The 26,947-nt window shown below is 53.2% G+C and overlaps 1 protein-coding gene across 1 annotated transcript; it reads right to left on the reverse strand.

The window, feature by feature from the left end:
* Window positions 1-367: 367 nt before the first annotated feature.
* LOC142064201 (arf-GAP with SH3 domain, ANK repeat and PH domain-containing protein 1-like) lies at window positions 368-26,448 on the reverse strand. The gene is made up of 26 exons (XM_075108855.1): window positions 26,303-26,448; window positions 22,308-22,380; window positions 21,900-22,045; window positions 21,349-21,423; window positions 19,171-19,220; window positions 18,931-19,060; window positions 17,010-17,095; window positions 16,463-16,538; window positions 14,965-15,051; window positions 14,651-14,751; window positions 13,172-13,241; window positions 12,640-12,727; window positions 12,109-12,157; window positions 11,643-11,806; window positions 11,284-11,417; window positions 10,508-10,599; window positions 8,522-8,699; window positions 7,229-7,314; window positions 6,770-6,885; window positions 4,871-4,938; window positions 4,259-4,366; window positions 3,926-4,124; window positions 3,083-3,256; window positions 2,166-2,287; window positions 1,330-1,452; window positions 368-1,178 (listed from the first exon to the last, which is right to left on the reverse strand). The coding sequence occupies exons 1-26, from the start codon at window positions 26,426-26,428 to the stop codon at window positions 1,104-1,106; spliced, it is 2,796 nt and encodes a 931-aa protein (XP_074964956.1). The 5' UTR covers window positions 26,429-26,448; the 3' UTR covers window positions 368-1,103.
* Between the last annotated feature and the right edge of the window lie 499 nt (window positions 26,449-26,947).

A 26,947-nucleotide genomic window follows, 5' to 3' on the forward strand; every position in this document is an offset into this window, starting at 1 on the left:
AAACCAGGAAATCTGTCATTAAAATGTTCCTCTGAGGGTGGGAGAAACTGCAGCTGCATGAAGCAGAACTGCCATCCTGCCTGTACAGGTCCTGCTGGGATGGCGCAACTTCTGCCAACAGTGACATCAGCAACACGGAGGTCTCAACACCCTTGTGCATCCAATACCTCACCAGCTGGTTTCTTTTGCTCACCTGGATGGGATCGTGGCTCAAAGAGGACAGAGGAAGGCTGTGAAATGTGCCTCAGCAACTGGAAAAGCACAGCCAATGGAGAAAAGCCACACACGCTGAATTGTAAGTAACTTTATCAAAGTTACTTACAAAGTTAGAGGTCAGCCCTCTTTTCTCTGATGCCTGTGAGAAGGTTTTGTGCCTGAGGGAGAGTGGTGAAGGGGAAGGATCTAGAAACTCAAACTAGAACAGCCCTGCAAAATACAGAGCACTCAAGAGCCGGAATTTATTGGTAGCAGGCTCAAAAGGCTATTGCTGGGGGGAGGCAGGCACTGAAGGAGCAATGCCCTGAGCTGCCACAGAGCACATTTCCTGGACCACAAACTGTGAAACCTGGGTGGGAGGAATTAGGGATGGACCAGGCTCCTGGTGGTGCTGGCTCCACAGCACTCATTTGCATTTCCAAGATTCCAGTGTGCTCAGCCCTCAGCAGAAGCCCTTTCCCAGGGGTTTGCATGCAGCACAGCTCCACTTGCAGCTCCAGAGTCCTGCAGGGCACGGCCCTGCTCCACTCTGTCATCATTTCCATCAGCACTAGCAGGGCAGGGAGCACCACAGCACGAGCAGAGTGGTCAGGGCAAGGCAGGAGCCAGGCATGTTGTAGCACAGTTGTTCATGACTGTTTCTTGCGTGGAGGATGTAGCTGGGGTAGGAGTGCATTTGTGGACCATGTATTTTCTGGGACAGGCTGGCAGCCCATGGGAAGAGAGGGCCGGGGGGACAGGGGTGCTGGGTCAGCAGGGATGAGGAAGGCAGCACCAGCTGAGCAGATGCTCCCATTCTGCTCATCCTTGGGCCCTCAGTGCAGATGGGAGCTTGGGGAACTCCATTTTAAGTAGCTGATCAGGTCCTTCTTGAATTGAAGCAGCTCCTACTCATTGAGCACGTGAACAAATGAAGCAGGGAACACACCTTGCCTGTGAGGCTGTCCTTCAATCCACCCTTTCTGCAGGGAGAAAGGAAGAAAAAGGAGCAGTGAGCATGGCACAGGGGCCTTCAGGAGGATTGGGAACTGGCCCCACAACAGCGCGTACGACAGAGGCAAGGGATGGATGGATCATGTGCATCCCAGCGCTGGTCAGCAAACATTCACTCACCCACCAGTTGCTGTCCTCCTTTTCAGCCACCACAATAATCTCGCCTGTGCGGAAAGTCAGCTCATCTTCCCGGTCAGCGTTGCAGTCATAGAGAGCACGGACCCTGCGGAGCAGCAGTCTGTTCTGCAAGCAGGAGCATGCATGGTCAGGCCTCTGCAGCTTCATCAGACACAAACTAAAATAGCTCTAGTGTCTTGATCCCAAAGCTCCTGGCAAAGTCAGGAGAAGCAAGGATGCGAGACCAGGAGGTTTCCTGTGCAGAGGGAGGGCAGAGGTGCTGGGAGTTTGGGTGGGACAGGGATGCAGAAGACACCTTCTTCTGCTGAAGCATCCTTCCAGAGGCACCTGCTTCTCTGCCCCAGGACCGTGGCACGTGCAGTTGCACTGTCTGGGGTCCCAGTTCTCTCAGGGCAGGTCTGTGCGAGGAGTCAGCGGTGCTGCTCAGCACAACCCCAAGACCAAACAGCCCAAGCAAGGGCCGCCTAATGAAAGGGCTCTGCCTCTGCACAGTGCCCTCAGGAAAAAGGGTGTCCCTTGAAGGACAGAGCAGAAGGGCAAGTGTGGACACTGCACACTTGTCCGTGCCCAAAACCCATGCCCTGACCTGCCAACAACCCACACTCACAAACAAAGCTTCCCCCAAAAGGCAGTGGAGTCTCATGGGAACTTTGGTAGCATTCCCAGCACCTAGCAGGGAGATGTCAATGCCAGGGAGCCACTGCAGAAGTGCTGGGAGGAAAAGTTGCTGGGGCCAACTCCACCTCAGTTCAAAACCAAAAGTGACAAATATGGGCAAAAGGTGGGAGCTGAGCTGATCCGGGCCACTGGCCACCTACCAAACTGTTCCTCCGAGGAAGAAGAGGTGGGACATCTCGGGCACGGCCAGAACATGGATCTGGCTCCTGGAGGGATCGGTGTGGGCCAGGCATGCAGAGGGGGTCCATGGCTTTCAGGGCATCTATGACACAATCAGGCTGGTCATTTCCTTCTACCTTTCATCACAGGTGGACAACAGCAACCACCACTGTCAGGCAACATGGTGCAGTGTGGTCCTCCTCCACAGCACAACATGGGCAACAATCACTCCATCAGTCTGGGAGCTGGAAAGGGGAGGGACTGTGGACAGGGCAGAGAGGGGCAGCAGAGGAAGGGATGTGGTCAGGAAGCAGAAGGATATGGAGTGGAGCTAGGGTGAGAAGCATGTTACCAGGAGGTGGGAGATGGGCTGTGCAGCCCCAAGGTGCCCCAAGAGCTGCCAGCACCAGGGAAAGGATATAGCCACCATGGGTCATGCACTTGGCACCCTCCATCCCCCCCACACTCCCCATGCTGCTGAGCTCTGCTGGGATGAGACTGTTTCCTAGAGGAACCTGGAGGCTCTAGCTGGCCAGGCCTCCATCCCTGAGCACTCGGGGCTGCTCCTGATGGACATGGGGGTTATTGCCTTCTCTGAATTCAGAACCTCCAACAGCCCAGCAAACCCCAGAGTATCCCTGCCCTGGAGGCATCAGTGTCAAACAGCCAGGTTGCACAGAGCACGCCTCATGCTTGGCTGTGGCCATCCAGTGCCATAGCTCTCCCAGCCCTGCATCCAAGCAGGAGCCCTTGTGGGTCTCATCCATGAACAAGCTGTGGCCAGACAAAGCCACAGCCAGCCTGACCTAGTGTGGGTGCTGGACTGCAGACCTCCAGCAGGTCCTTCCCCGAGCATGGTCTCGGCTCCTTGCCCATCCTGAGCCTGTCTGTTCATTACCTGAAGCCAGGCTGGTTGGGCTGGGCTGCTCAGGGCTGAGCGGTACCCAAGGTGCCGGCTCTGAAGATGTGCGCTTGTGCTTGATGCTCAGAGGCAGGGGTGGTCTCCTGCTTCTTGTGTCCTCACCAAAGACAGATGAGCTGGTAAGGAAGGGTGGATATGCTCCCTGGGGCACTAAATACAGAGCAAGAACAGTTCCGGGGTCAGCAGAAAGCTGGTACTGAGCAGGGCTCCTGGGCCAAAACTCCAGGGCAGAATGGGCACAAATGCGTGGGCGGGGACTTTATTTTCTCTGCTTGCAGGTCTTCCTTGAGAAATGCATCAGGCTGGAGGCAGAGATGGGACCAGCAGAGGGGAAGTCAGGCAGGACTTGGTGAGTCTCCCAGAAATCAGGGCAGCTCTTGGAGGTGGGACATACCATAGGAAGGCTGGGCAAGGGAAGTGGGAGCTGGTCTTGCTAAGGAGCAGAACTGTGATGCTGCTGCTGTTTCTGCTGGCAGCTTTGCCTCCCAGCCCTGTCTCTAAAGGTGTGCTCCTCTGCCTCTCCCAAAAGCAGCCGCATTTGGGACCTGGCAGTGCATCCTAATGACACCAGCATAGGGTGTTCAAGGGTGAGCATACGCTGCATGGTTTTTAAAAGCAGGATTGGTGCTAGGACAGACCAGCCACCACAAACCAGTCTTGGTCCTTCAAGAAGCAGAGGACAGAAGGGTGCCCTAGGGCACCAGACAACCCCTCACACCCCATCAGGGGCCCAGCCTCCTCCCAAACGACCCTCTGCCAATGGAGCTGGGCTGCAGCAGCAGCTCACCCTCCCAGCAGGACCCCTCTGCAGGCTCTCACCTGGCTTTGCCTGCTGGGGTGGGAATGGAGGCACATAGGACGGGGCTGGTGGCACCTCCAGGCTGCAGAGGTGGGCAGATGGCAGGGGGCATGTGTCCAGCCATCTGCCCCAGGGCACTGTCCCTGCTTCCTCTTGCCTAGGGGCCATGGCAGGGTAGCAGCTCTGTGGACAGGCAGACTCCTTCTTCACAGAACCCAGCTGGGAAAAGGACATTTGTGGGTTAGATGGGACAGGTATGGCTGGGCAGGTACAGGAGCACCCACTCCCTTGTAGTGGGAGTGGGGGCAGCAGTGGAACATGTGGCCCCAAACCAGAACCTGTTAGGACCTCACCTTCTCATCCAGGTCTTCGTCACTCTCATACATGTCATCTTGGCCCAGACACCACTCATATTCCACGTGGACATTGGGGTTGAACTGATTGCTCTGGGCCTGCAGCAGCTGGGGCACAGAGGAGCTACCTGAGGACCGACCAGCCCTGTCTTGCCCCACCAGGCCCACAGACAGCTGCTGGCCCCACCTCAAACAACCTGCCCCTCAGGGCAATGAGTGCAATCTGCAAGTGGTACTGCCCAGCAGCAAGGGGGTTTTGCAAAGGTCTCCAAACACACAAATCGGGATGTGGCAGAAGCAAGACTTGGACTCACTGAAGAGCTGTGCTCAGCCCATGCAGCCTCAGTGCAGCTCCAGGTCCTCCTGCCCAGGCATGGCACAACCCCTGCCTCGCCTGTCCCAAAGCACTTTGCCCTGAGGGACCTCACACCAGCAGGGCCAGCATCCCCTGGACCCCTCCGCACCCTCCTCTGCATCCCACAATGGCATTGGAGATGCTGAGGGACGTGGGTGGCCCTGCAAGATGCAACCACATGGGTGTGGGTCCCCTGCCCCTTCCTGCCACTGGGACGTGTTCCAGAACCAGAGGAGTGATGAGGCATGATGTCTTACCAGCTCTTCACACAGGGGATGTCTCATCCTCCTGGCAACATCCAGGGCCGTCTCTCCTGCTTCATTAGCTGTGGGGGCAAAACAGCAGCCTTGAACACCATGAGCCCGCCCTGTATTCAGTGAATTGAAGAGCATTTCTGTATTTAGGGCATCTGGGGGCAAATAAGCCTAAAAGAAGGGACAGCCGAAACCCAGACCAAAACAAAGGCTCAGGCCATTAATGAATGGTGGTGGGAAGATAAAGAAGAGGGCAGGACCTAAGACAACTAGATAAGGAGAGAAAGGAGTACAAGTAAATCCTAATGACTCACAGAGATGGGACAGGACAGAGGGACAGAAAAGCTCAGTCACTGCCAGAGCCTAAAGGCTACAAAATCAAAGCAGGACTCCATAGTTGGCACCCCTTGTCCTCTGTGTCACTGCAGGGAGTTTTGGGCAGAGCTGGTACATATGTCCTGATGCCTGGTGGCCACACAGACTGCCCAGACACCCAGGTGCCAGTGCTTGCAAGCAAAGGTGTGACTGCACGTGCAAACAAGTGACAACTGTTTTACTTCAGTTTCACTTTAAACTAAAACCCCTTCCACTCCTGGGCGGGTCTGAGGGTGGAACCTGTGATGGTGTTGCTGTAACACTGCAACACCCCCACCCCAAGTCTGGCTGGGAAGGGGTGGGCTGGGGGGACTCTGGGGAAGCAGGAGGGTGGGAGAAGGGAACAGCAAGAGGTCTGGACCCTGAGGGTCTGGAACCTGAGGGACGACAGGGCATCCCCAGACCAGCAGCAGGTTCTGCACTGTGCACTGAAGACGCTCAAGGTACCAGTGGCAGTCAGTAAAGATGGATCAGGCATGGCTGCGCTTGGCATGGTCAAGGCAGTGAGAAATTTGGCTGCCAATCACCATGCAACCAAGGTACATGCATCCAGCTCCTGCTGCCCCGCCACAGTCTCTCTGCCCTCTGAGGGGCTGTCACAACACTCCTGGATTGGGAGAACATCTTGGGAGCATCCCAGGAGGCAAGGCTCAACACTCCTACCAGCTCAGCTGATACCTGATGGTGGAAACATTTGTGCCCTCCAATTTCACCCAGGATCCTAGTTTTAAAGGTCACTTCTGTGTTGTGAAGAGGAGAGTCATGGGCAGTATAAATGTTTGGCCCTGTGATGTGGGCTCCAGAGCACCAGCACATACCATCTCTGAACCAGCACTTTGGCAGCCCTCCCACCTGCTCTCCAGCATTGCAGCATTAGCTTTGAAAATGAGTTAAGTACCTTTTTCACCTCCTCCTGCGTACATGCTTCATGTGGAAGAGAAGCTCAGGCAGTTTGCCTTGCTGGGCTCTGCCAGCTCAGTGAGCCCCACCAGCATAGTCCCACCACAGAGCTGCCAGTCACAGGCAGGCCTGTGGCTGCCCACCTGGGAGGGGGACAAGTGAATTGGGGCAGAGGCATGAGCACCCTGGGGTCAGGAGCACCCCACAGCAAGCTGGTTCCTCCTTGGGGAGCAGAAAGGAGCATCCCCTGCTGCAAACTGGACATCAGAGCTACCACTTCTTTCCCAGGCTGCCGAGAGCAGGAACTTGTGAGATGTGGTAACCCCACTTGTGGAGGGCCACGTGCACCCCAAACTAGCTTGTGAACATTGCTGAGCCTGGAGAGCCAACCAAGAGCAGTGTCAGAGCAGGGAACCTTGCTGGGTATGCAAAGACGAGCCTGGGGCTGGGGCTGAGGCTCTCACCCTGTGGGCAGGGTCCCCACCCAACGCCATGATCAACCCACCTCTCCCCAGCTGCAGACAAGCACTGCTGAGCACTTTAGCAAGACTAAGGAGGTGTTTCCAGAGAAGAGCTGGGAGGACTCCCTGTGTGTGCATGGGATGTGGGGGTCCCACGGCCACTCACTGATGGTGATGTCGGCTTTGGCCTTCAGCAGCAGCTTGACACACTCGGGTTTGTTGTGAGAACAACAGTAGTGAAGTGGCGTGTTCCCCTCCGCTGTCTGCTTTGCCAAGCTCCCGCTGCAGCAGAGGGTGGATAATGTCAGCACCGCCAGGAGGATCTGCCAGCCCCAGCCCCAGCAAACTCTGTCTGGTCCTGGCACATGTCCTTCTTCCCACCTCACCCAAAGAAGAGGTGGTCACGACCACCATCACACGTCAACCCAAAGGAGATGAGTGAACCCAAGGCCCACCTGGTCTAGAGGTAGTGACACCAAGCCCAGCCCAAGGCACATTTGCTGGGAGGTCTGCCCTGGTGATTTTTCTCTTTTTTTTGGGGAGCATTTTGGAGAAGATCATCAATCTTGCACCTTTCGCTAGCACAGCTTAGCCATGACAAGGTGACTGGATGTCATGATCTTACCTGTTCTGGACAAGAAAATCAACGATATGCAAAGAGGTTCGATCAGACAACAGAACTGCCAAGTGGAGAATGGTCTCCCCAGGTTCCTGTAACCAAGAAAAATACAGCAAGCCTGAGACTTTGTCTGCCCACACCACTACCACAGATGGGAGCACTGTCCTTTAGGGGCTGTCCTTACAGATTTAAAAATCCCTGAGAGGTTAACGGGTTTGACTGTCTCTTTAGAGTCATGGTCACCAAGGCTGGTGAGAACCTAATTAACATGTATAGAGTCACAGCTCATGGCTTCATGAAGAAGAATCAATCATCCCCTTTTAACATTTAGAAACTTGTAGGGGAATAGACAGGGATCGGTGACCGGAAGATCACAGGCTGTGACGGAAAGATAGGCTGTGACGCAAAGATAGACTCCTCCCCATAGGAGTGGCAGGAACAGGAAGCGCAAGAGCTATATAAGCGTGTGACGCAGCTAAATAAAGGGACATTTTCTATCCATCATATTGATGTCTGTGCATCACTGTCCCCAGGGTGGGTAGAGCCCTGTGTCCCGGAGATATGCGGCCCAAGATAAGTTCTCCCATAGAAGTGTACAGCAACAGAAACTGAGGCAACCAAAGGTGACTTTTGTCCCCAGGCCAGTGCCAAGTCCATGACCTCACCAAAGCCCCGGGGGCATGCAACAGCTGCTCCCCATGCGGCTGCTTCTCACTTGCCAGTTTGTCCCAAGACATCCCATACTGATGGTGCTTCTTCCTCACTGCAGCCTTTCATTTCTTTGCTTTTACTCTGGAGGACACCCACAGGTGTCCTTGATGGCAAAGGGGGCGGCACAGCAGTGTGCCCACAGCTCCAAGGGTTAGGACTGCGCTTTCTCCTTGCACCTACAGCAGGGACCCACACTGTGGTTTTGCAGGAAAAAATGCTTTCATTTTTCGTTGAATTGAAAAAATTTTTCAGCTTACAGCAAGACTTTGATAGCCTAAGAAAATGCACTCAGAAGTTTACAAGTAAATCTCAGTTAGAAACTGGCCTTTGGAACGTCTTGGGCTTGTGGTTATGACTTCTGGCCCTGACATGCACTGCACAATGAGGGCTGTGGGGTCGCAGCCAGAAAACCTCCCTCTGCCAGGTTCCTTACCCTGCTTGAGTCTGCCTGGAGCTCCTGGCTCACAGAAAGCACTATTGTCATATGAAAACTCTATCCCCTCCTGGGCACAGAGATCCTTACGGACAGGCTGGAAAGGCAATGACAAAGATATTTGCCATATGTTCCCATGGAACAGGTGGCCTTACCCACAGAGGTGCCAGCACAGGCTCGCTTAAATCCACATTCTCCGCATATGCTTGAAGCAAAGAAAATATGTCCTTGTCCTTGATGGCTTCTGGGAGGCTGGAGGGCTGAGCAGCAGGGCTCCTCTTGGCATATTTCTTCTCAACATACTTGGAAAAGATGAAGCTTTTCCGAAAGGCCCTGGCAGAGACCAGCCAAATGAGTTAGGGCCACAGACCGACGCAGCATGCATCTTGGGGCCGCCACCCTCCTCTCCCACTGCCCCAGCCACCTTCCCTCTCTCTCCTTCAGGCTTGCCAGGCAGTTTAGCACCTTTCCTTTCTCTGTCCTATTCCCCAGACTCCTCTGCAATAGCATTCATAGTAACTTTTAAAAAACGCTGTGGGTTCCTTAAAGCTTCCTCTCCTGCAGTTACATAACTAAATGAGCACTTAATTTCATGCATTTAAAGTGTGAGCACTGCCATGGCACTGGGGGTGAGGACCCCACACCCACTGCAGGAAGCCAGAACCAGCTCCCCATCTTTCCTTCCTGTAGGGATCCCATTGCCTTCATCCAACACCACCCCACAGTCTTGTGCTGGGAGGGATGGGGAAGGGTTGGTGCTTCTCCCCCTCTCCCAGGCACTCATTGCTTTCCAGAACCTCCTCCATCACCTCTGCTCCAGGATGACAAGCCCTGATCCCTCTACCCTTCCCAGGTGGGAGGTGCTCAGGGATGCACTGGGGATTTATACAGGGACCTGGTGATGTTTTCCACTCTCCTCTCCCTTCCTCCCAGCCCTGACCCGTCCTAAGCCTTTCAGACCCCCCTGCCCTCACAGTTCAATACTGAGCTCAGCTCCCTGATGGTGAGAATTAGGGGAAGGAAAAGAAATCTCAAGGACTGGGAAACACCATGTGGCATGAATTGGTCAAGAGTATGCATGGGTCAGGAACAGCTTCCAGACAAGGCCTGGCCGAGTAAGCTGGGTCTCTACCACTGGAGAGGTAAAGAACAGCAGAAGTGGTCACTGGACAGAGGATCTAGGGTGGCCTCATGGGTGAAGAAGTGCTCCAAACAGAAAAGACCATTGAGGAAGAGCTAAATTATTAATTTCATGCAGTTTCAGTTTCCCTAGCATCCAAGCAGAGGGTGGATCTGGCAACCTTGACCATGCTTTCCAGTTGTATTTTCCTGCTGTACGAGCTCTCTGCTGCTCTCTCCCTGCCAAGTGCACTTCCTTATGCACCTATTCACTGCAGGGTATGTCCATACTGTCTAAACAGTGCCCTAGTCAGGATTTACATGCCTGTAACGGAACCTGATCATGCCTGATCTGCCTGCCCTTCAGTCTCCTGAGAATCCCCTCGGGCCCTGACTATATGTGTTTCCCCCAAGAGCTCTGCTGCACCCCAGGTTTATGGCACTAAGCCCTGGAAAATCCTATTGCTGGTACCAGCCACACCACCCCAGGTTTTCCCTGTCCTCTGCAGAGCCTAGAGGCTGGGGTGTTCTGGGATGAAGGACAGGGGTTCCCACAGCCTCAGCAGATCCTTGCTCTATGCCTAAGCTGATCCCACCAACCCTGGGCCCCAGCCGCTGGACACAGTGAACTGCTCTGCACCATGCAAGTCCCTGTCCTCCATCCCCCTCCACCTGCCCGCCCTTCCGATGTACAGCCAGAGCCATCCTGCTTGGCAACTCCATTTATTTATCTTCTTGCCTTTCCCTTTCCAGCACCAATTCTTCAATCCCTCCCCTGACATCAGTGCTAATCCTTTAACTGTCTGCTGGCTGTTCCTCACTCTTCTTCTCCTTTATCAAACCTTTTCTGCTGGACTTGGTGAATTTTCTTCTAAGGAGAAGTTACAGTCTGGGAGGAGATTGGACAGTGCCATGTGCCTGGTCACTGCAGGGAGCACATAGGACTGCAGAGTGTGTGACCATGGATGAGGGCCCTGTATGTAACCTCCCCGAAAAAAAACAGCTCTTGCAGAGCAACTCACATGTCACTGTGCACTGTGGGCTTCAAGGAAAAGCTGCAGAGATTTGCTTCCATGATGTCGTTGAAGCCGGAGTTGCTGATATTCCTTGCCAGCTGCAAGAACAGCCAAGCTAGAGGTGACGTGGGGCATGTAGCAGCTCTGCACGTGTGGCAGCAGGAGAGGGAGCTTCAGGATGAGACCCTGACCAGGTGTCAAGGGGATGTCAAGAGGTGCTACAATGGTGGTACAAAGGTATGCCCAATGGCCAGAGACTCTGCCTTGACTCCTACTGCTGAGATCTCCCAACTCCAGTAGTGCAACCAAACCCAGAGCCTGGGATCAGATCTGGGCAAGCACCAGTCCCTGCAAACACTCCCAACCCCTACCCTTATGCCCACCAGCTGCCAGCAGCTCCCATCACAGCCCTGCCAAACCCATGAGTGTCTGCAGCATCATGGCCATAAACCAGTCCCATGCGAGGTCTCCAACCCGCTGTCTGCCCCACACTCTGCTCTACACCAGTTCAAGCTTGGCCCTGCCCTGCACCTCCCTTGCACTGGGGGATGCAGATGGGGAAAGGGGACTGAGGGAGACAGGTGACCTAGCAACAGTGAAATGACTCCCCTCTCTTCTTGAAGATTACAATTCCTGCCACAATAACCACTAAAGCCTGGGAATTACAGGTGGGTATGGGTCATCTTAACAGGTGAAAGACCCACTGAATTAACTTAGCTTCAGGAAGGCCACAGCAGAAGCAGGGAGAGGCTTGAGGACAGAGCACACTAGCAGTGTCCTACCAGCAATTCAGAGGTTGCCAGCTTGTCCAGAGACAGCGACTGGATGCGGGACAGATGCACACCCATCTCTCTGTGTATACCAGAGCACTCAATGCAGATCAGGATGCCCAAGTTAATGGAAAGCCAAGTGGGATCTGTAGAGACAAGACCACCAGGCTCATGAGCATCTCCTGCCTTTCCTTCCCACCAGCCCCACCACCACCCAAGGGCACAACCTCCATAGCAGGACAGAGGGGAAGGGCAAGACCCCAGATGCCTGTGGGTCTCCAGGAGCTGGATGCCATAGAGGGCAGGGCAGAGCTCTGTCTGTCCAGGAGGGAGGAAACACAGCGGCCCCGCAGCCATGGGTTGGCTCTCACCTGGGGCCAAGCAGTCACAGCACTCCCTGTTCCCAGGCATGTCTCTGATCGCCTCAATGATGGCCCGGATCACCTCCTCCCGGCTGCTCTCCCCTTCACCCTGCACCTTGCTGAAGGCCACATTCAGCGCCTCCTCCTTGCTGTTGCTGAGGACAGACACCCAGCTGCATGGGCAGAAAGCAGCTTAGGAGTGGGGTCCTGTGTGGCCATGCTCCAGCTGCAGGGCAAGGAGGGCAGCAGGGTTCATCCCACTGCTACAGGGGACATCCTACAACTTGCAGAGCAGCCACCACACACAAAGGTCCTGCACGGGACACCAGCAGAAAACTGGGTGCCAGGAGCCTCCATCAAGCTCCATGTCCTGCTCATGACCAGCCATCCCCCCTCTAAGAGTGACTGGGACACAGTCAGGACAGGAAGGGTATCAAACAAGGGGCTGCGGCACGCTACTCAAGACAGTACTTACGCAACACAGTCCTGCTCATTCTCTGCCAGGAAGCGGTACGTTCGGTTATCTGAAACACACAGAGCCAGTCTCCTCTAGGCACCTCACTCGTTCATCTCATCTGCCAGTCCCATGACAGGGCACAACACGCCTGAGCTGGGCTCAGCAGAGCTGGGATTAATCTCCAGCCTGGGCAGCTGGGGTAACAGCCACCTTTGTCTCACTCAGCCCCTGCCCAGTGCACCCCAGGCAGAGGGACCTGCTCCTGTACCAGGAACGAGGGATGCTGGGTTAGCTAATCTGCAGCCTTGGAACTACACTTGCGTGGTTCCCATGGATCCTGCAGTGCCCCACGGCAGTGCTGTCTATCTCACACCCTGCATGTGCATCACTGCTCCTGAGCAGAGTTGCCTCCTGGCACAGTTTCCCCAGGGTGGCCCAAACCTGCAGATCTTCCCCTCAGCCGTGCCCGCGCTTGCTCTCTGAGTCCAAAGTACTGCTGCCTCTCCAGGCCCTTCCCGGAGGAACCACAGAGCAGGCACCAGCACTCACAGGAAACCAGATCGAAGCATTTCTTGTCATCCACGTTAGGCTTCACCTGGCAGGTCAGTAAATTCAGCTTGGCTGGTGGGCGGTTGAGCTACAAGCAGAATGAAGAAGCACCAAAGGGCTGTGGTCCAGTGGTGACAAGAACCACCTGGCTCTGCAGCAGAGCCACAGCTCTGCCTTGTGCCCAGCACTTTGTCTTTGGCTCCATTCTCAGGAGCAATGCAAGAAATAGCAACACAGACCTTTTCTTTCCCAGCAACGATCCCATGCTTGGAGCTAGGTCCCCAAGCACATGCCCCCCCATGCACACAGGCATGTGAGACCCTCCAGTGGTTGTGTAAAGCTTTCTTGGGTTGCAGGGACTTAAGTCTCAACAGAAAGCCTCTTACATCAGGGCAGCCCAGCAGGGCAAGCAGCAGGCATGGGGGCTCTAACGAGCCCCAGGAAGCCATCAGCATACCTGGCTGTGGCAGGCTCTGTGGACCCTGCAGAGGCAGCTACTGGGCAGCAGCAGAGTGGAAGAAGCGGTTCTTACCATGCTGTGAGAGATGGTCAGGTAGCCATTGCTGATGGTGCATTTCCTCTTCTGCCAGACTTTTCTCAACCTGGAAATTAGTGGAGGATGAGCTGAGAGACACACATGTGGAGAAGCAGATGTGCAATGCAGCGCAGTGCTGGTAAATATAAAAGCCATGCAAGGCACAGCACGGGGCCATAGCTCTCATCAGATGTGCCAGATAAGCTAAGCTAACATGGATGGAATCTTTTGCGCTTGGTCTGTTCTGGGCTGAGAAGGACCTGTCATACAACATAAGACAGGCTTGTACAGACAGGCAGCACAGCTGCTATGGAAGGTAATACAGGTGCAGAGCATCAGCTGGGGCAGCAGGACTTGCTAGCACAGCATGAAGCCCTTTGCAGAAGTCATCAGCAAACATCCAAACATCACCTCCAAACTGCTCCCAGGCTGGGTTTCCTGTGCCTGCCGTTCAGGGCAGACTGCAACACAGGGGAAAGGTGTAAGAGATACACCCAAAAAGGGAGAGACACTGAACTTCACTCTGCAGTGAAGGAGACTTCTGAGCCCCAGTTCATTATTTTCTGTCCAGTTTCAGGTTTTTCTAGGACACTTCACAGTCCATCCCAGGTGTGCAAGTCTCCCAGTGCAGGACCGCTGTGATTCCCAGCAAGCATCCTCCCACGTGCTGGTGGGAGATGATCCTCTTTCAAAGACAGTGGAGTGCTTTCCAGGAGCTCCGCATCTGGCTACTGGGAGAGGGGCTGCTGGCTCTGTCTCCCCTATGGCCCACGATACCATCTCCAAGGCAGCACTGACTCGTGCTGTGTCTAATTCACCCCACAGCTCTCTCACCATCAGGGAGCTGAGCTCAGTATTGAACTGTGAGGGCAGGGGGGTCTGAAAGGCTTAGGACGGGTCAGGGCTGGGAGGAAGGGAGAGGAGAGTGGAAAACATCACCAGGTCCCTGTATAAATCCCCAGTGCATCCCTGAGCACCTCCCACCTGGGAAGGGTAGAGGGATCAGGGCTTGTCATCCTGGAGCAGAGGTGATGGAGGAGGTTCTGGAAAGCAATGAGTGCCTGGGAGAGGGGGAGAAGCACCAACCCTTCCCCATCCCTCCCAGCACAAGACTGTGGGGTGGTGTTGGATGAAGGCAATGGGATCCCTACAGGAAGGAAAGATGGGGAGCTGGTTCTGGCTTCCTGCAGTGGGTGTGGGGTCCTCACCCCCAGTGCTCACAGGATTTGAGAGGACATTGGGCAGCTTCACAGGAGAGAAATGCCCTCAGAGCTAAAAAACAGACACAAGCTGCCTGGAGCTCTGTGTTGAAAGCTGTTGGAGGCTGGGGCAGTGTTGAGCACACCTTCATGTGTGCTTGTCCTGTTCCTCTGCCTTGTGGCTACTCCAGGGAGAGGAGGTTGGTCTGGGTGAGCCCTGATCTGGCTCCAGATCACCAAAGCACAACTGAATGGGGCATACTGGACCCCAATTTACCCATCGCTTTTCTTGAAGAGGGTCCCCGACTTCTCTGTGCCGTACTGCTTGTTCCCTTGCAGCTGGTGCATGTTGTACGCTGCCTGCTTGTTCCCAGCGTCCTGGCAGAAGGAAAGAAATAGCAGCAAGGCCCAACCTCATCAATACCTCTGGCAACCAAGAGCATGGCCTCACAGGACTGCCTGTGCTCCCCCAGAGCTCACCAGAAACCCCGTGGCTTTCTACATCGGCAGGCAGACACCATATAAGCATGTCATGTCATGCCCTCTACAGGCAGCACCCCGCCTTCCCTCGCAAGAAGGATCATATTTTACCTCTTTCTGCTCCAGCTGCAATACCATTTTTAGCTGATCCCGAAGGGCGCAGAGTTGCTTCTTCTCCTCGTCCTGCCTGATCTTCATCTGAAAGGTGCCAGAGCACTGTCAGCCAGCCGCTCGTGTGGCAGCAGGAGGCTCCTGCCTCAGCTCAATCCACTTCTCCCGGGCGGAGGTGCCCCCGCACCACCCTCTGCCCTTGCCTCCTCCCCGCAGCCGTGGGATGCACTGAGCCCCATTCCTGCGGCGGGAGGCTGCCGCTCATCCCCTGCAGCGTTATGGTATGTGGCATGTGCAAGGAGCACTTCAGTGGAAAACTCGTTGAAAGGAGGGAACAGCCATCTCCCCAGCACCAGGACGACTGCAACAGGAGAGCAGTCTGAATTTTACTGAGAAAACAGCTGTTTGCAGCCCTCCTCAGTGTAAAAACAAACAACAGCTTGAAGGTCGCCGTGGTGGTTGTTTTATTTTTCCCTTGGTAGCATCACTAATTAAAATAATTAAAGGTCTCCAAGCCATCAAAAGGTTGATGGACCTTGGCACAGGAATGTGGCCCTGAACTGGAGCCTGGGGACTTTCCTGCCTGAGGAATCCATAAGATGCTGCTTGCTGTGCTCGGTTACCCTGGTCTGGGGTGGCATGTCCACTCTTTTTATTATTTATGTAATTAATTTTAATATGAATTATTACAAACTGTAGAACAAGCAGGGTAACACCCCTAAAGCAGATTAATTCAACAAAGCAGCAGATGCCCAGAGAAGACCTGCACTGCAGGACCAGGGGAGACAAGTACTAGTGATGCTGACACAGGGTCTGGGTAAGGACTGTATCCCAAGCCTCTGCAAATCTTGATTTGCAAGGAGGTATGGAGAAGGATGAGCAAGTCCAAGCAAACTGGAATGGACGTCTAGAAGTGCTGGGAAACTGACATAAACCCTCTGCTGCGCTTGGAGGATAGCACACAACCTGGGACATGAGCACTCAGACTGTCTCTGGAAGCCTTGGCACTTGGAAAAACTCCCTTCTGTCTCTGGGCTGTGTATGACTGACAGAGCCCAAACTAAAAAGCTAAAATTCATAAGGCTTACATGACCTCCCCCTACAGCAAAACAAAGCCCCTGAGGAAATACATTAAGAGCTTCAGCTGGCAGCAACAGGCATGGAAAGCACAAAAGAGAAATCTGGAAGTCAGCAGAGCAGCTAGGGCTTCGGCAGGTGAATATGTTAGTGCCTCCTTGGTACACATGTTTATGCTTGTTCTTCCTACTCTGTGTCCTGGGGTATGGCACCATAATTTTCCCACTCCCAGTGATGGCTGCAGTTTACCCCTCCATGGACCACTGTGCATCAGAGGATCAGGAAATAATGATTAATAGATGCAAAGAGCTGCAAAAGTCTTCAGTTCTGCTTCTGCAGAGGAAGAGGAGGCCCTGTGGAAAACGCCCCTGCTCTCCAGCCTGCTCCTGCTAGCTGCACCCAACTTCAGATGAATACTCACACTCTGCAGCTCTGGGATGAGCTTCTCTGTAAACTTCTTAAGTTTTGCTGTTGTGTTTAAACATTCCTGGAAAAAACTGAGAGGAGAGGCTAACATAAGGACATGTCCTGAAACCCTGTTCTTAGCACCAGCTGTGAAACCTACAGACCCAAGGCTCCCCTGAGCTCCTGCCTCAGAGCACATCATGCCTTCAGCAGGCAATGCTTTCACTTCATAGTTGAAAAAAATATTTCTTAGGAAATGTATTTTAGAAAGATTTGGAGGCAGTTAAAGTCAGGGGTAGCACTCAGCACACTGTCTTCTTTGCATCCCAGATTTCTGCTTTGCACTGACTTATGAAAAATGTCAGACTAAAGAGAAGAAATACACCCTGTTGAGATCCTTGCCTCCACTGCCTCTAGGAGAAGATGACTTTTGGCAAATTACAGGACAGGCCAAGCCGACTATGGGAACCCAGGTTCTGCAAGTTAAGCCACCCCCAGGTCCCCTCTACAACCAGCGCTTCTGGAGAGAAAAGGTGTGCAGGCAGGTTACCAGTCACTCTTACTTGAACTGTGAGCTGCAGTGCTTGATGTGGTTTTGTAGTAGGTCAATCCCTTTCTTGGTTTTGATCTCATTCACTTTGATTAGATACTGATGGAAAAAGGACATGGACTGAATTTGTAGGTTAGAGAGAAATGCCTTTTATGCACTTTTTGATGCCCCGCCCCCTCCCCGAGTGTTGTGCCCCATCCTGGCAGTCATACCCTGATGGGAGCAGCTCATGTGGCTTTTATGGGGTGAAAAAATGGTGGTAAGCAGGACCCAGAGCTTTGATCTGGCCAATAGAGTGGTGGACCCAAGGTGATGGCATGGACCCTGGCCTTTATTTATGCAGGGCAAACATTCAATTAATACACCCTCAAAGATTCACCATTCATGCTACCTTCCTTGAAGAATGACCAGCTTTCCTATAGACCTTCAAGCATCATCACTTAAGAGGCAAGTTCCTACAAGACCCACTAGATTTGATCCATGAACTGCACCACCTCCACCTGACCCTACTGACAACGTCAGAGCTGCGAGCCTGCCTACCTATATCCTACACAAGGCTGGCATCTCAGCCTGCCTTGAGGACCTTCAGAAGCAAGCTGAAGGTTCAGATTTCCAGCCCAGATTTATCTGCCACCTCCCCCAGCCCATCCTCTACCACCTCTCACCCATGAAAACCAACACTGGCCCTTTCAGTTGGTGGACTGACAATGTGAAACCATGTGTTGTGCTGTGAAACGCATTGAGACGTTGAGTACTTCCACATCCATCCCAGAACTACTCCTACACCAGCATCAGCTGTCTTGACATTGCAACTACTGTAAAAACAGCAACCTACAAACAACCATTTCCAGAAGACCCACAAGCCAACACAGTAAATCACCTTCCAAAGTACATGTTCACCATGGCCAGCCTCAGCCTCCCCTGTATTTATTCTGAGCGGCTCATTCAAAACACCCTCAATCCATCAGAAGAAGTGTACCCTATAAGACACCCCTTCAGGAACCCAAATGCCACATGTGGACCCACATCAGCACAGACCAAAACCTCCACCTGACCTACTGGCTCTGTTGAAGGATGATGCAGCTCCATAGCACAAGGAGTTCTGATATTTGAAGTAGAAAGACAGTTTCAGTATGGAAACAGTAACTATTTCCAAAACATGATTACAAAGAGCTGGATACTTTGAATGAAATCGGCATCTTCCAATTTTCACTCATGCTGTTGTTTGTGATATGTGGCAGTGGGAGCAGGAAATCCCAGCTGCAGAGTAGTTGGGCTGAGTTTATCCCAACAAGCAAAGGGAGGGCTATAGCACTGTCTGAGAGGGAGCAGGGACCTCAGTGCCAGTAGCACCCACCGTGAGCAGTCAGGAAGAAGCTTGGTTAATATAGGTTCAAACTTTGACTAAACTCCTTGATCAGACCCTGCCCCAGGTTGGCTTGAGCCTATCACAACCATAGGCAGCTCTGAGCAAATATGCCCAGGATCTTGACAGCACAAGCAGGCTGTGACCTGCTGAGCAATGGTCCCTGGGGGTCCACAGCCCACCTCAGTGCTACTTCCCAGGGGACGAGCAGAGGGAGCTGCCAGATGCTGCCGGTGCCTGGGGCAGAGCCTGTGGGACTTCAGCATCTCAAGAAGGCTGAGAGGGATTTGCAATAGCGTAGACAGAAGCATCACTCACTGACCAGGGGCAGAAGATGGTCCTGAATGAAAAATCAGTGTGGATCTAGACAAAAAAGCTGCTTTGACACAATCCCAGATCAGACAGCAAGTGAGAAACACCAGAATGAGAGTCACTGCTGAAGCCTGCCCGCTCTGCTTGGACTGTGGCACAGTTGCTGTGCACCAAAGGAAGGGAAATTCATTCCTTGGATGCTAATTCAGCAACTCTAACACTGCTCTGCGTGGCACAGGCTGGTCCCTGACCTTACCTCACACATGCTCAACTGGAAGGTCCTACGCTCCTTCTCCATCTCCTCGGCGATCTCCCCCCCGCTCACCTCACTCCGTACCATGCCATGCTGCTTTGCCAGCTCGCGCTTCTCCTTCTCTATCTTGGCACTCAAGGAAAGAGGAGAGATATGTGAAAGGCTCCATCCAACTGCCATCAAAGGCAGACAAAAACAAGCCTTTAAGTCCAGGTCTGAGGGTCAGGGAGCCTGAAGACTTACAGTTTGCTCTCATAGTCTTTGCAGGCCTTCTCAAAGGGCTTCTTGAACTCCTAGGGAAAGCCAAAAACACCGTTTAATGACTATGACCAGGACAGAGCCTTAATTTTCCTCAGTGTATTGCATTCCCACTGGGTCATGCTAGCATAAAGGCCCTTGCAGACCCAGGACATGGCTGTCCACAGGAGCGTCCCTCCCCAGGAATGTCCTTGCCTCTCCTCAGTGCACAGCGGAGAAGCGTGCTCACCAGTGCAGGTTCACTCGCAGGTACATGCTTGTGCACACACACACAAATACAATATGCCCCAAAACATACATCACACATATGTACATTGCATAGGTATGTACACAGCATTAGGTAGCTATAACACTTTTCTCAGACTCACAATTTTAAGGGCACAAGCTGGAAAGTACCAACCAGGTTCTCACCTGCTGAAGCCAAATTGTCATGTTGAACCAGAACACCACTCAGAGAGACATCAGAAACCCACCCAAACCTGGCAACATCAGCACAGTCTGATTCTTCCCCAGATATTAATTTAATGGCGAATTAGTCTTGCTGCTAAAAAGCCATCATTTGCTTCTCATTTGACTTTGCGTGACTTAGCTTCTCTCCAGTGTCTACCATCTTGGTATGTTCACATCTGCATTTGACCATTAAATGCATTTACTCAAATCACCAATGTTCTGCCCTGTTCTCACCTCTTACTGCTCTGCAAACCTCTATGTCAAAGAAAGAGTAAGTCAGGTTAGAGGGGATTTCAGGCAGTCTCTAATCTAACCTCCCACTCCAGGCAGGGACAGCACTGAATTCAGACCAGGCTTTTTGCAGGCAGATACTGAAAAACCCCAAGGATGGAGATCCCACAGCCTCTCTGGGTCCCTGTCCCAATGTCTTTCTGTCCCTCAAGGTGAAATTTCTTTATTTAGGTCAAGACAGAACCTTGTCAGGACAGATCTTGCATTTATCTCCATTCTAATGAAAATGTCAAACTAATTCAGGTCAGCCTCTGATTTCTGTTGGATCCCTTCAGCTTAAATAATGACTCCTTGCAGGCAGCTGGTTTTTTTACCCTCTCTCTGCCTGGTTTCTTGGTTCCCAGTCTTCTTGACATCATCCTTTACTATGCAAATACTGGAGTTTTTCCATCATATAATATATACATATTTTATATTCTTTTATCAATTTACTTCACACCAGAAGTTCCAGAATTTGCTCTCTCCTTCCACTTTCATTCTCCTGTACAGCACAAGCTTCCAAATGGATGCCTAAATGATCATAATTTGTTTCAGTATTTGGCAATTAGTCCTTTGAAAATCCCCAAACCCTGCCACAGTCCCCACCCCTCTTTCTGCAGCCCTGTCCAAAACCTTCCCTCACTTTCCCAGAGGTTCAGCTGTGACCTCACTCCAGCATCTTGACTGGTCCAGCCCCCTCACCCTGAACACCCCTACGCAGAGAGAGGCACCCAGGGACAATCACACAGAGCTGATGGCCTAAGTACAGCCACAGGGACTTAGTGGTAGGACCGTGTGTGCAGACTACCCAAGGACCATAATGACCTTCCCATTGGTTAAAAAAAGCAAAAATTAAATGAGTTTGATGCTTTTCCCAAAATCTACACTGATGAGTGCTGTGAAGATCTCTGATACCGCTACGCTGCTGAAGATCAAGTTGCTGTACTTGCTACTCTGCAGTCACTGAGTGGTACCTGCAGCTGGTAGATACACACACGCTCAGATTCACACCAATACACACGTGCTCACACACGTAAATGCAGAGGCACAGGTGGGTCTGTGGAGGGAGGACCTCTCTGAGAGGTTGCAGGGGCGTTTGTGTGCAGATGGCCAGGGAAGGTTTCAATATTTGGTACACAAGACCCTGGTTTTTCCCTACATAGCAAATGCCACCAGACCCATCTGGATTCAGCCAGGTGCCTGCAAACAGGCAGAGGTCCCAGCTAAGGGGTACTAGCTTGACTTGTGGTGTGGGGTGTCAGCCTCAGGAGGGAGCAGGATCCGGCATACAGGAGGTGCAGGCAGACCTGCCCTCCAACACACATCCTTGATGGAGGGCAAGTTGTGAGCCAGGGATGAGACCCCCACAGCTGATACCCACTCTGTCTCCAGACACTCCCTTACCAGTCCAACCTTGGCATAGCTCTTTCAGCCCCTGCTTACCCCTTTGAGCTCTTTCATGTCACCCTTTATCAATGACTCCAGGGAAAAGTTAATGTTGTGGTGCAAACTCTGCCACTGGAAAGGAAAGAGAGAGATCACGCTGCTAGCACTGGGTGTTAGCACCGCTAACACCCAGCACCGCTCCTCATACAGAGAAAGCAAAGCTGTTTGTGGGTCTGCAGAGGAACCACGTTGGAAAACAGTCAGCTGCAAGCCTCCATCCTTGGAAATTCCCAATCTAGAAAAAGCCACAGCCAGCCTGACCCAGCGTTGGTGAGAGTCCAGCTTCAAGCAGGATGGTGGATAGGAGACCCCCAGAGGCCTCTTCTGAGCAGCCTCAGAGATCTGCATGGATGGCCCTGGGCATGCAGGCTGTGCCATTGGCTCTGCAACTGCACACCATGCCCTCTGCCTCTGTCTGGGGAAAGGGATGAGCTTGGACCTCCAGGCTGTGGCCCAGAGCCTGCTGCTCTTCCTGGGGATCCCCACCAGCATCCCCTTGCAAACCAGGGCCCCACTCTGATGTACACACAGGGGGCAGAGTTGCCTACCAGACCCCTGACAGCAGTCAGCAGCTCCCGAGAGAAGGCAGCAAAGGTGCTAAAGGCGCTGGCCAGCTGCTTCTCGCCCTCCAGCTGGTAGTTGGCTGAGAACTTCTCCTGTGCAGCAATGTGGGCTTCGAGGTGGCTGATGAGGTCTGGGGGAATATGAATGTTCTCCAGAAAGTGCAAGGGGAAGGTCAGGATGAACGCCCAACCCCTGCCTTCCTCCTGGGAGTCAACATGTCCAGTTCTGCTCATGCACCTGAGCCAGCTCCTGTTGCCTGCTGCCGCCCCCGCCACTACCGCCCAGCTATAGGGACCCATATTCCCTGCTGCCGTCAATCCAACCTGCAGCAAGGACTCCCCTCATCCATCCATCACTGTGTCCCTCCTCCTGAGGCTCCATTCTGCCCTGACCTTGTCCACAGCTGTGCTCTGCCTTGGCTGCTTTCCTCATCTTCTGCAGCACAGCTCGGTCGGCATCCAAGGCCTAGAAATGCAGAGAAGATCATCACTGACTACATCCATACACACATTTCTGTAACTCACAGCATTCTCAAGGTGGACTGTCCTGCCTGCAGATAGCAAGGAGCAACTTGGAGCCTGCTGCCACTGAGACGCTGATCTCCGACCTCCTAGTGGCCGCCAGAGCCTCTCTCCCCTTCACTGCCTTCTGCTGCTGGGGCCCACCTTGACCAGGACAGCTGCCTCCTTCCCAAAATGTCCCTGGACATGCCCTTGTAATGCCAGTCATATTTATACTTCATCTTTCACCAGAAATTCAGCTCTCCACACACAGATGCTCAAACCTCCTACATCTGTGGCCACCTTTTTCCTTTCTCCTGACAGGCCCCCCCCCAAGCTGTAACCTCGGTCCACAAGTGACCCATCCCTACCTTTGGGACTATTCCCTGCCTGCTGGGCCAATGCTGTCAGGCCAGAAGGCTTCCCTGCTTTGGAGGAGAAGCACCAGGATGAGACTTCTCTGTGGCGTCCCAGAGGCTATCACCAACAGGCATCTCCACCTCACTAGGCTACCCCCGTCCAGTAAGCCCAGCTGCAAGAGGCAGCACTCCCTCCAAGGATCATGAAAAGTGCACAAAGCATGGTCGCTGGCCACAAGGCAGGCAACTGCATATCTGGCACTCAGCACAGGAAACCCTAACCTCCCTTCTCTGCCTGTACTTCTACCTGTGTTCACTTGCCTTGCAGGCACATATTTGGTTCTACACTTGGCAGAGCTGCGCGACTTCCCCTTTGGGGACCTGCCTCCAGTGGTGGAAAACTGGCTCATGGCCTCGCCCTGCAGCTCAACACTCCTTCCCTCTGCTGCCTACACTGCTGCCAGGCTCAGTGCCCACTGTGCCAAGGCTCTTGCTCAAGGACAGGCTCTTGCTATGCTTACTGCTTTATTCCTTATTGGTGCTGCTCTCCATTACAAGAATGCACCTGCTGACAGCTGTTCAAAGTTCCCCACACCATCAATAAAATCTGCTGGCTGAGCCACTACAGAAGTCACAGAATCACAGAATGGCAGGGGTTGGAAGGGACCTCTGCAGATCATCTTCTACAACCCCCCTGCTCGAGCAGGCACACCCAGAGCAGGGGGCACAGGACCGTGCCCAGGCAGGGTGTGAATGTCTCCAGGGAAGGGACCCCACAGCCTCTCTGGGCAGCCTGTGCCCCTGCTCTGGCACCCACGCAGGAAAGGGGTTAGTCTTCACGTTCAGGTGGAACTTCCCGTGTTCCAGCTTGTGCCCGTGGCCCCTTGGCCTGGCGTTGGGCACCACTGAAGAGAGTCTGGACCCATCCTCTTGACACCCACCCTTTAGATATTTAGGTATTTATGATAGGTATTTATGATAAATACATAGGTATTTATGATAACCCCCCTCAGCCTTCTCTTCTCCAGGCTGAACAAACCCACGTCTCTCAGCCTTTCCTCACAAAGGAGATGCTCCGGTCCCCTGGTCACCTTCGTAGCTCTCTGATCGACTTGCTCGAGCAGTTCCCTCTCCTTCTTAAACTGGGGGGCCAAAACTGGACACAGCGCTCCAACTGTGGCCTCACTAGGGCAGAGCAGAGGGGGAGGATAACCTCTCTCCATCTGCTGGCCACACTTCTTTTAATGCGGCCCAGGGTACCATTGGCCATCATGGCCACAAGGGCACAGTGCTGGCTCATGGTCGTCAGCACTGGTATTTCTGCCTTTCAGAGGTGAGATTGAAGAACAGAAGGACCCTGTCGCTCCAGCTCTTCCAGATCTGTCTTCATCCCTATCTGTGATTTCCAGGGTGCTGGGGTCACAACACGCTTCTCCCTTCTCATTCAAGAGTGCAGAAAAACTCAGATTGAGAGTGACCATCAATTCACATTGTCTGATCATCTGCATAGACATGGCATTAACACTCACAAGACAACCTTGCATGAGCCTATACCCTGTGTGGGGCTCAGCGGTGTCCAGAAAAACATCCAAACTGCATTTAAAGAGGATGGAGACCAAGCATTTGCTTCACCTTTGGCCACACACACTAGTAGTTCATTACGTCACAGCTAAAATATTGCAACTAGGTTCTGTCTTCATTTCAGTTTCAGCTTCAGCTCCCAGCTGCTCGTTCTCACTTGCCTTATTCCAGCACCAGAGTCTTTGTCCCAGTGAAAGTGCACAGAGGTGGCAGATGAGCTACTGCACAGGTCAGAAGGAGTTACAGCCCAGGCGAGAGCCTGGTCAGCCTCACCTGGCTGAATGGTGAGAGTGTGTTGGCTTTCAGGGAGGAAGCAAGACAGAGGCCAGCGCTGATGCAGGCAGACAGGACCTTCCTCTAGGACAGGCAGCTCCTGCTGACATCAACACCCAAGCAAGAGCAACTGGGGATATCCCATGATGTTGGAATTTCTCCTTGCCATCTGCTCAGTCCAGCCCTGACCTGCACCCAAAGGTGAAATCATCTCCCCGTGTCTCCTGGCTTACACAAACTCTGCTGCCTGGCAGTGCAGCTCTTGCTACCACTCCCTGCTTTCACTGCAGCAAATCCCATGCAGACTGTGCTGCGGGTTGCTGCTGCACAGCAGCAGGAGCGTGTCCTGAGTTTTATGTCCACTGACATGCAAGTCCCAAGATGGGAGCTCTGCAGACATGAGCAAGCTCAGCAGTGCTTCTCTCTAACCACAGCTTCCTGATGTGGCAGCTCTGTTTTAAAGGACTGAAGATTTAGCTTTGCTTGGGGTGCAAGTGACAGAGTAACAGTTGAAATTTAAGCAACACAAGGAAATTGCCCCATGCCCGGGGCTCCTGAGCAAGTCCTGGCCTCCAGAGGGCTGAGAAGAAAAGAAAGAAACCTCAGTGACCACCACTGACAAAATTATCTACAAGAGCACATGTCCCCGTCTGCTCCAAGCTTGCAGTCGCTGGGGAACTTCAGGGCAGTACAGCAGTCACAGACAACAGACAGGCCCTGATGGTCCAGGGACCATCCCATCATCTGCTGAAACTACAAAATAATGTCCGAGGTGACATGGTGGTGGTGTAGTTTGATTGTTCCCAGCACATATACCAGACCTAGCAGGAGGAAGCACCAAGAGTCTCCGAGCCCTCTGGACCACCATACAGAGAGCCCCACCACAGTGGCAACATCTCATGGGTATTTTCCAATGGCGAGGTCAGGACCATGATTTGCCCAGGACCAGGCCAGCATGATGGTTACACTACACTGGCCTGAAACACTAGTCTTCAGCTAAGTCCCAAGGTGGGTCCAGGTGAGCGGTGGGTGGGATGCTCTCAATGGGAACCCTGGACCCTCTACTGATCCGATCTTGTCCTCAGTCATGGTCTTCACAGGGCATCGAGATCTGCTGATCGCTCCCTCATGTTCCAGCAGCAGCAGCAGTCCCTTACCCTCCCTCACTGCACCTGATGATGCCTATTGGGTTCTTCTGGCTTTTGCCATCAGTCAGAAAACAAAGGCATTTGGCCAAATAAGTTTTGCATCAGATACTGCGCTCAGCAGCCACCTCTCACTCCAGATCTGTGAATTTTTGGAACCACTTGTGCATTTGGCCTCTTTAATTTCTTGGTATGCTTTTAGCTTGATGCTTGTTTGGTTGAAGGGTTCTCTCCTCTCTTTACCGTGTGATGTGAGCCCGGTACAAAGTAAAGCCTTCCTGCACAAACCTCTCCCTCTTTGCCTTTGTCCCCACCAACTGACGCCTCTCACCAGCCAACAAGACCCACCACAAGCCTTCGCTAAATCATTGCTTTGAGTGTTTTGCAAACAGCCAAAGGTGCTCGCATCCCTCTCCACTCATGGTGACAAAGGCTATGGTGATTCCTGAACCGGGGTTCAGGTCCTGCAGGATAGCTTCCCCAACCCCTCGGGGTATACCCCCATTGCCCCCCCCCCATCCCTGCTTACCTCCTCCATGCTGTTGGCAGTGGCCTTGCAGCGGCCCATGTGGCTAGTGAAGGCAGAGGTTGTGGGTGAGCTGAGGTCCTCCTGTGCCTGCCGCACAAAGTCGCACACTGAGATGAAGGCCGCCATCGTGCCGCAGCGAGGTGACACCAGGAAGGGGAACTGCCAGTGGGACCTGCGGTCACACCAGGGCTGAGCAGGGGGACCTGCGGTCACGCTGCTGCCAGCAGCAAGGGCAGGAGGGAGCCCCTTGCCTTGCACACCCACACCCCGAACAGACACACACGCACATACCCTGCAGCGTGCACCCACTAACATACACCCACACGCCCAGGCACACAGCAGAGTGGCTACAGATCCTGCAAATATAAGCTGAAATATTTTGAGGAAGCCTGAGACAGACACGCTTTGAGTCACAGGGAGCCCAGCCTAATGGTGCGGTGGAATATGTAGCTGAGCATGGCTGCAAGAGCCAAGGAGCTGCCTGGGGATGTGCACTAGGCATATGCTGGGGTGTACTGAGCTTGCTGGCATGGACCAGTCACCACTGAGGTGCACCAGGTGTGCTGGGATGCACTGGTCACTGCTGGGGTGCACCAGGCATCATTTGTGAAGGCAATGTCGCACACGACAGGCCCTGCAGGAAGC

The sequence above is a fragment of the Phalacrocorax aristotelis genome, chromosome 13 (assembly GCF_949628215.1).
Source record: "Phalacrocorax aristotelis chromosome 13, bGulAri2.1, whole genome shotgun sequence".
NCBI lineage: Eukaryota > Metazoa > Chordata > Aves > Suliformes > Phalacrocoracidae > Phalacrocorax > Phalacrocorax aristotelis.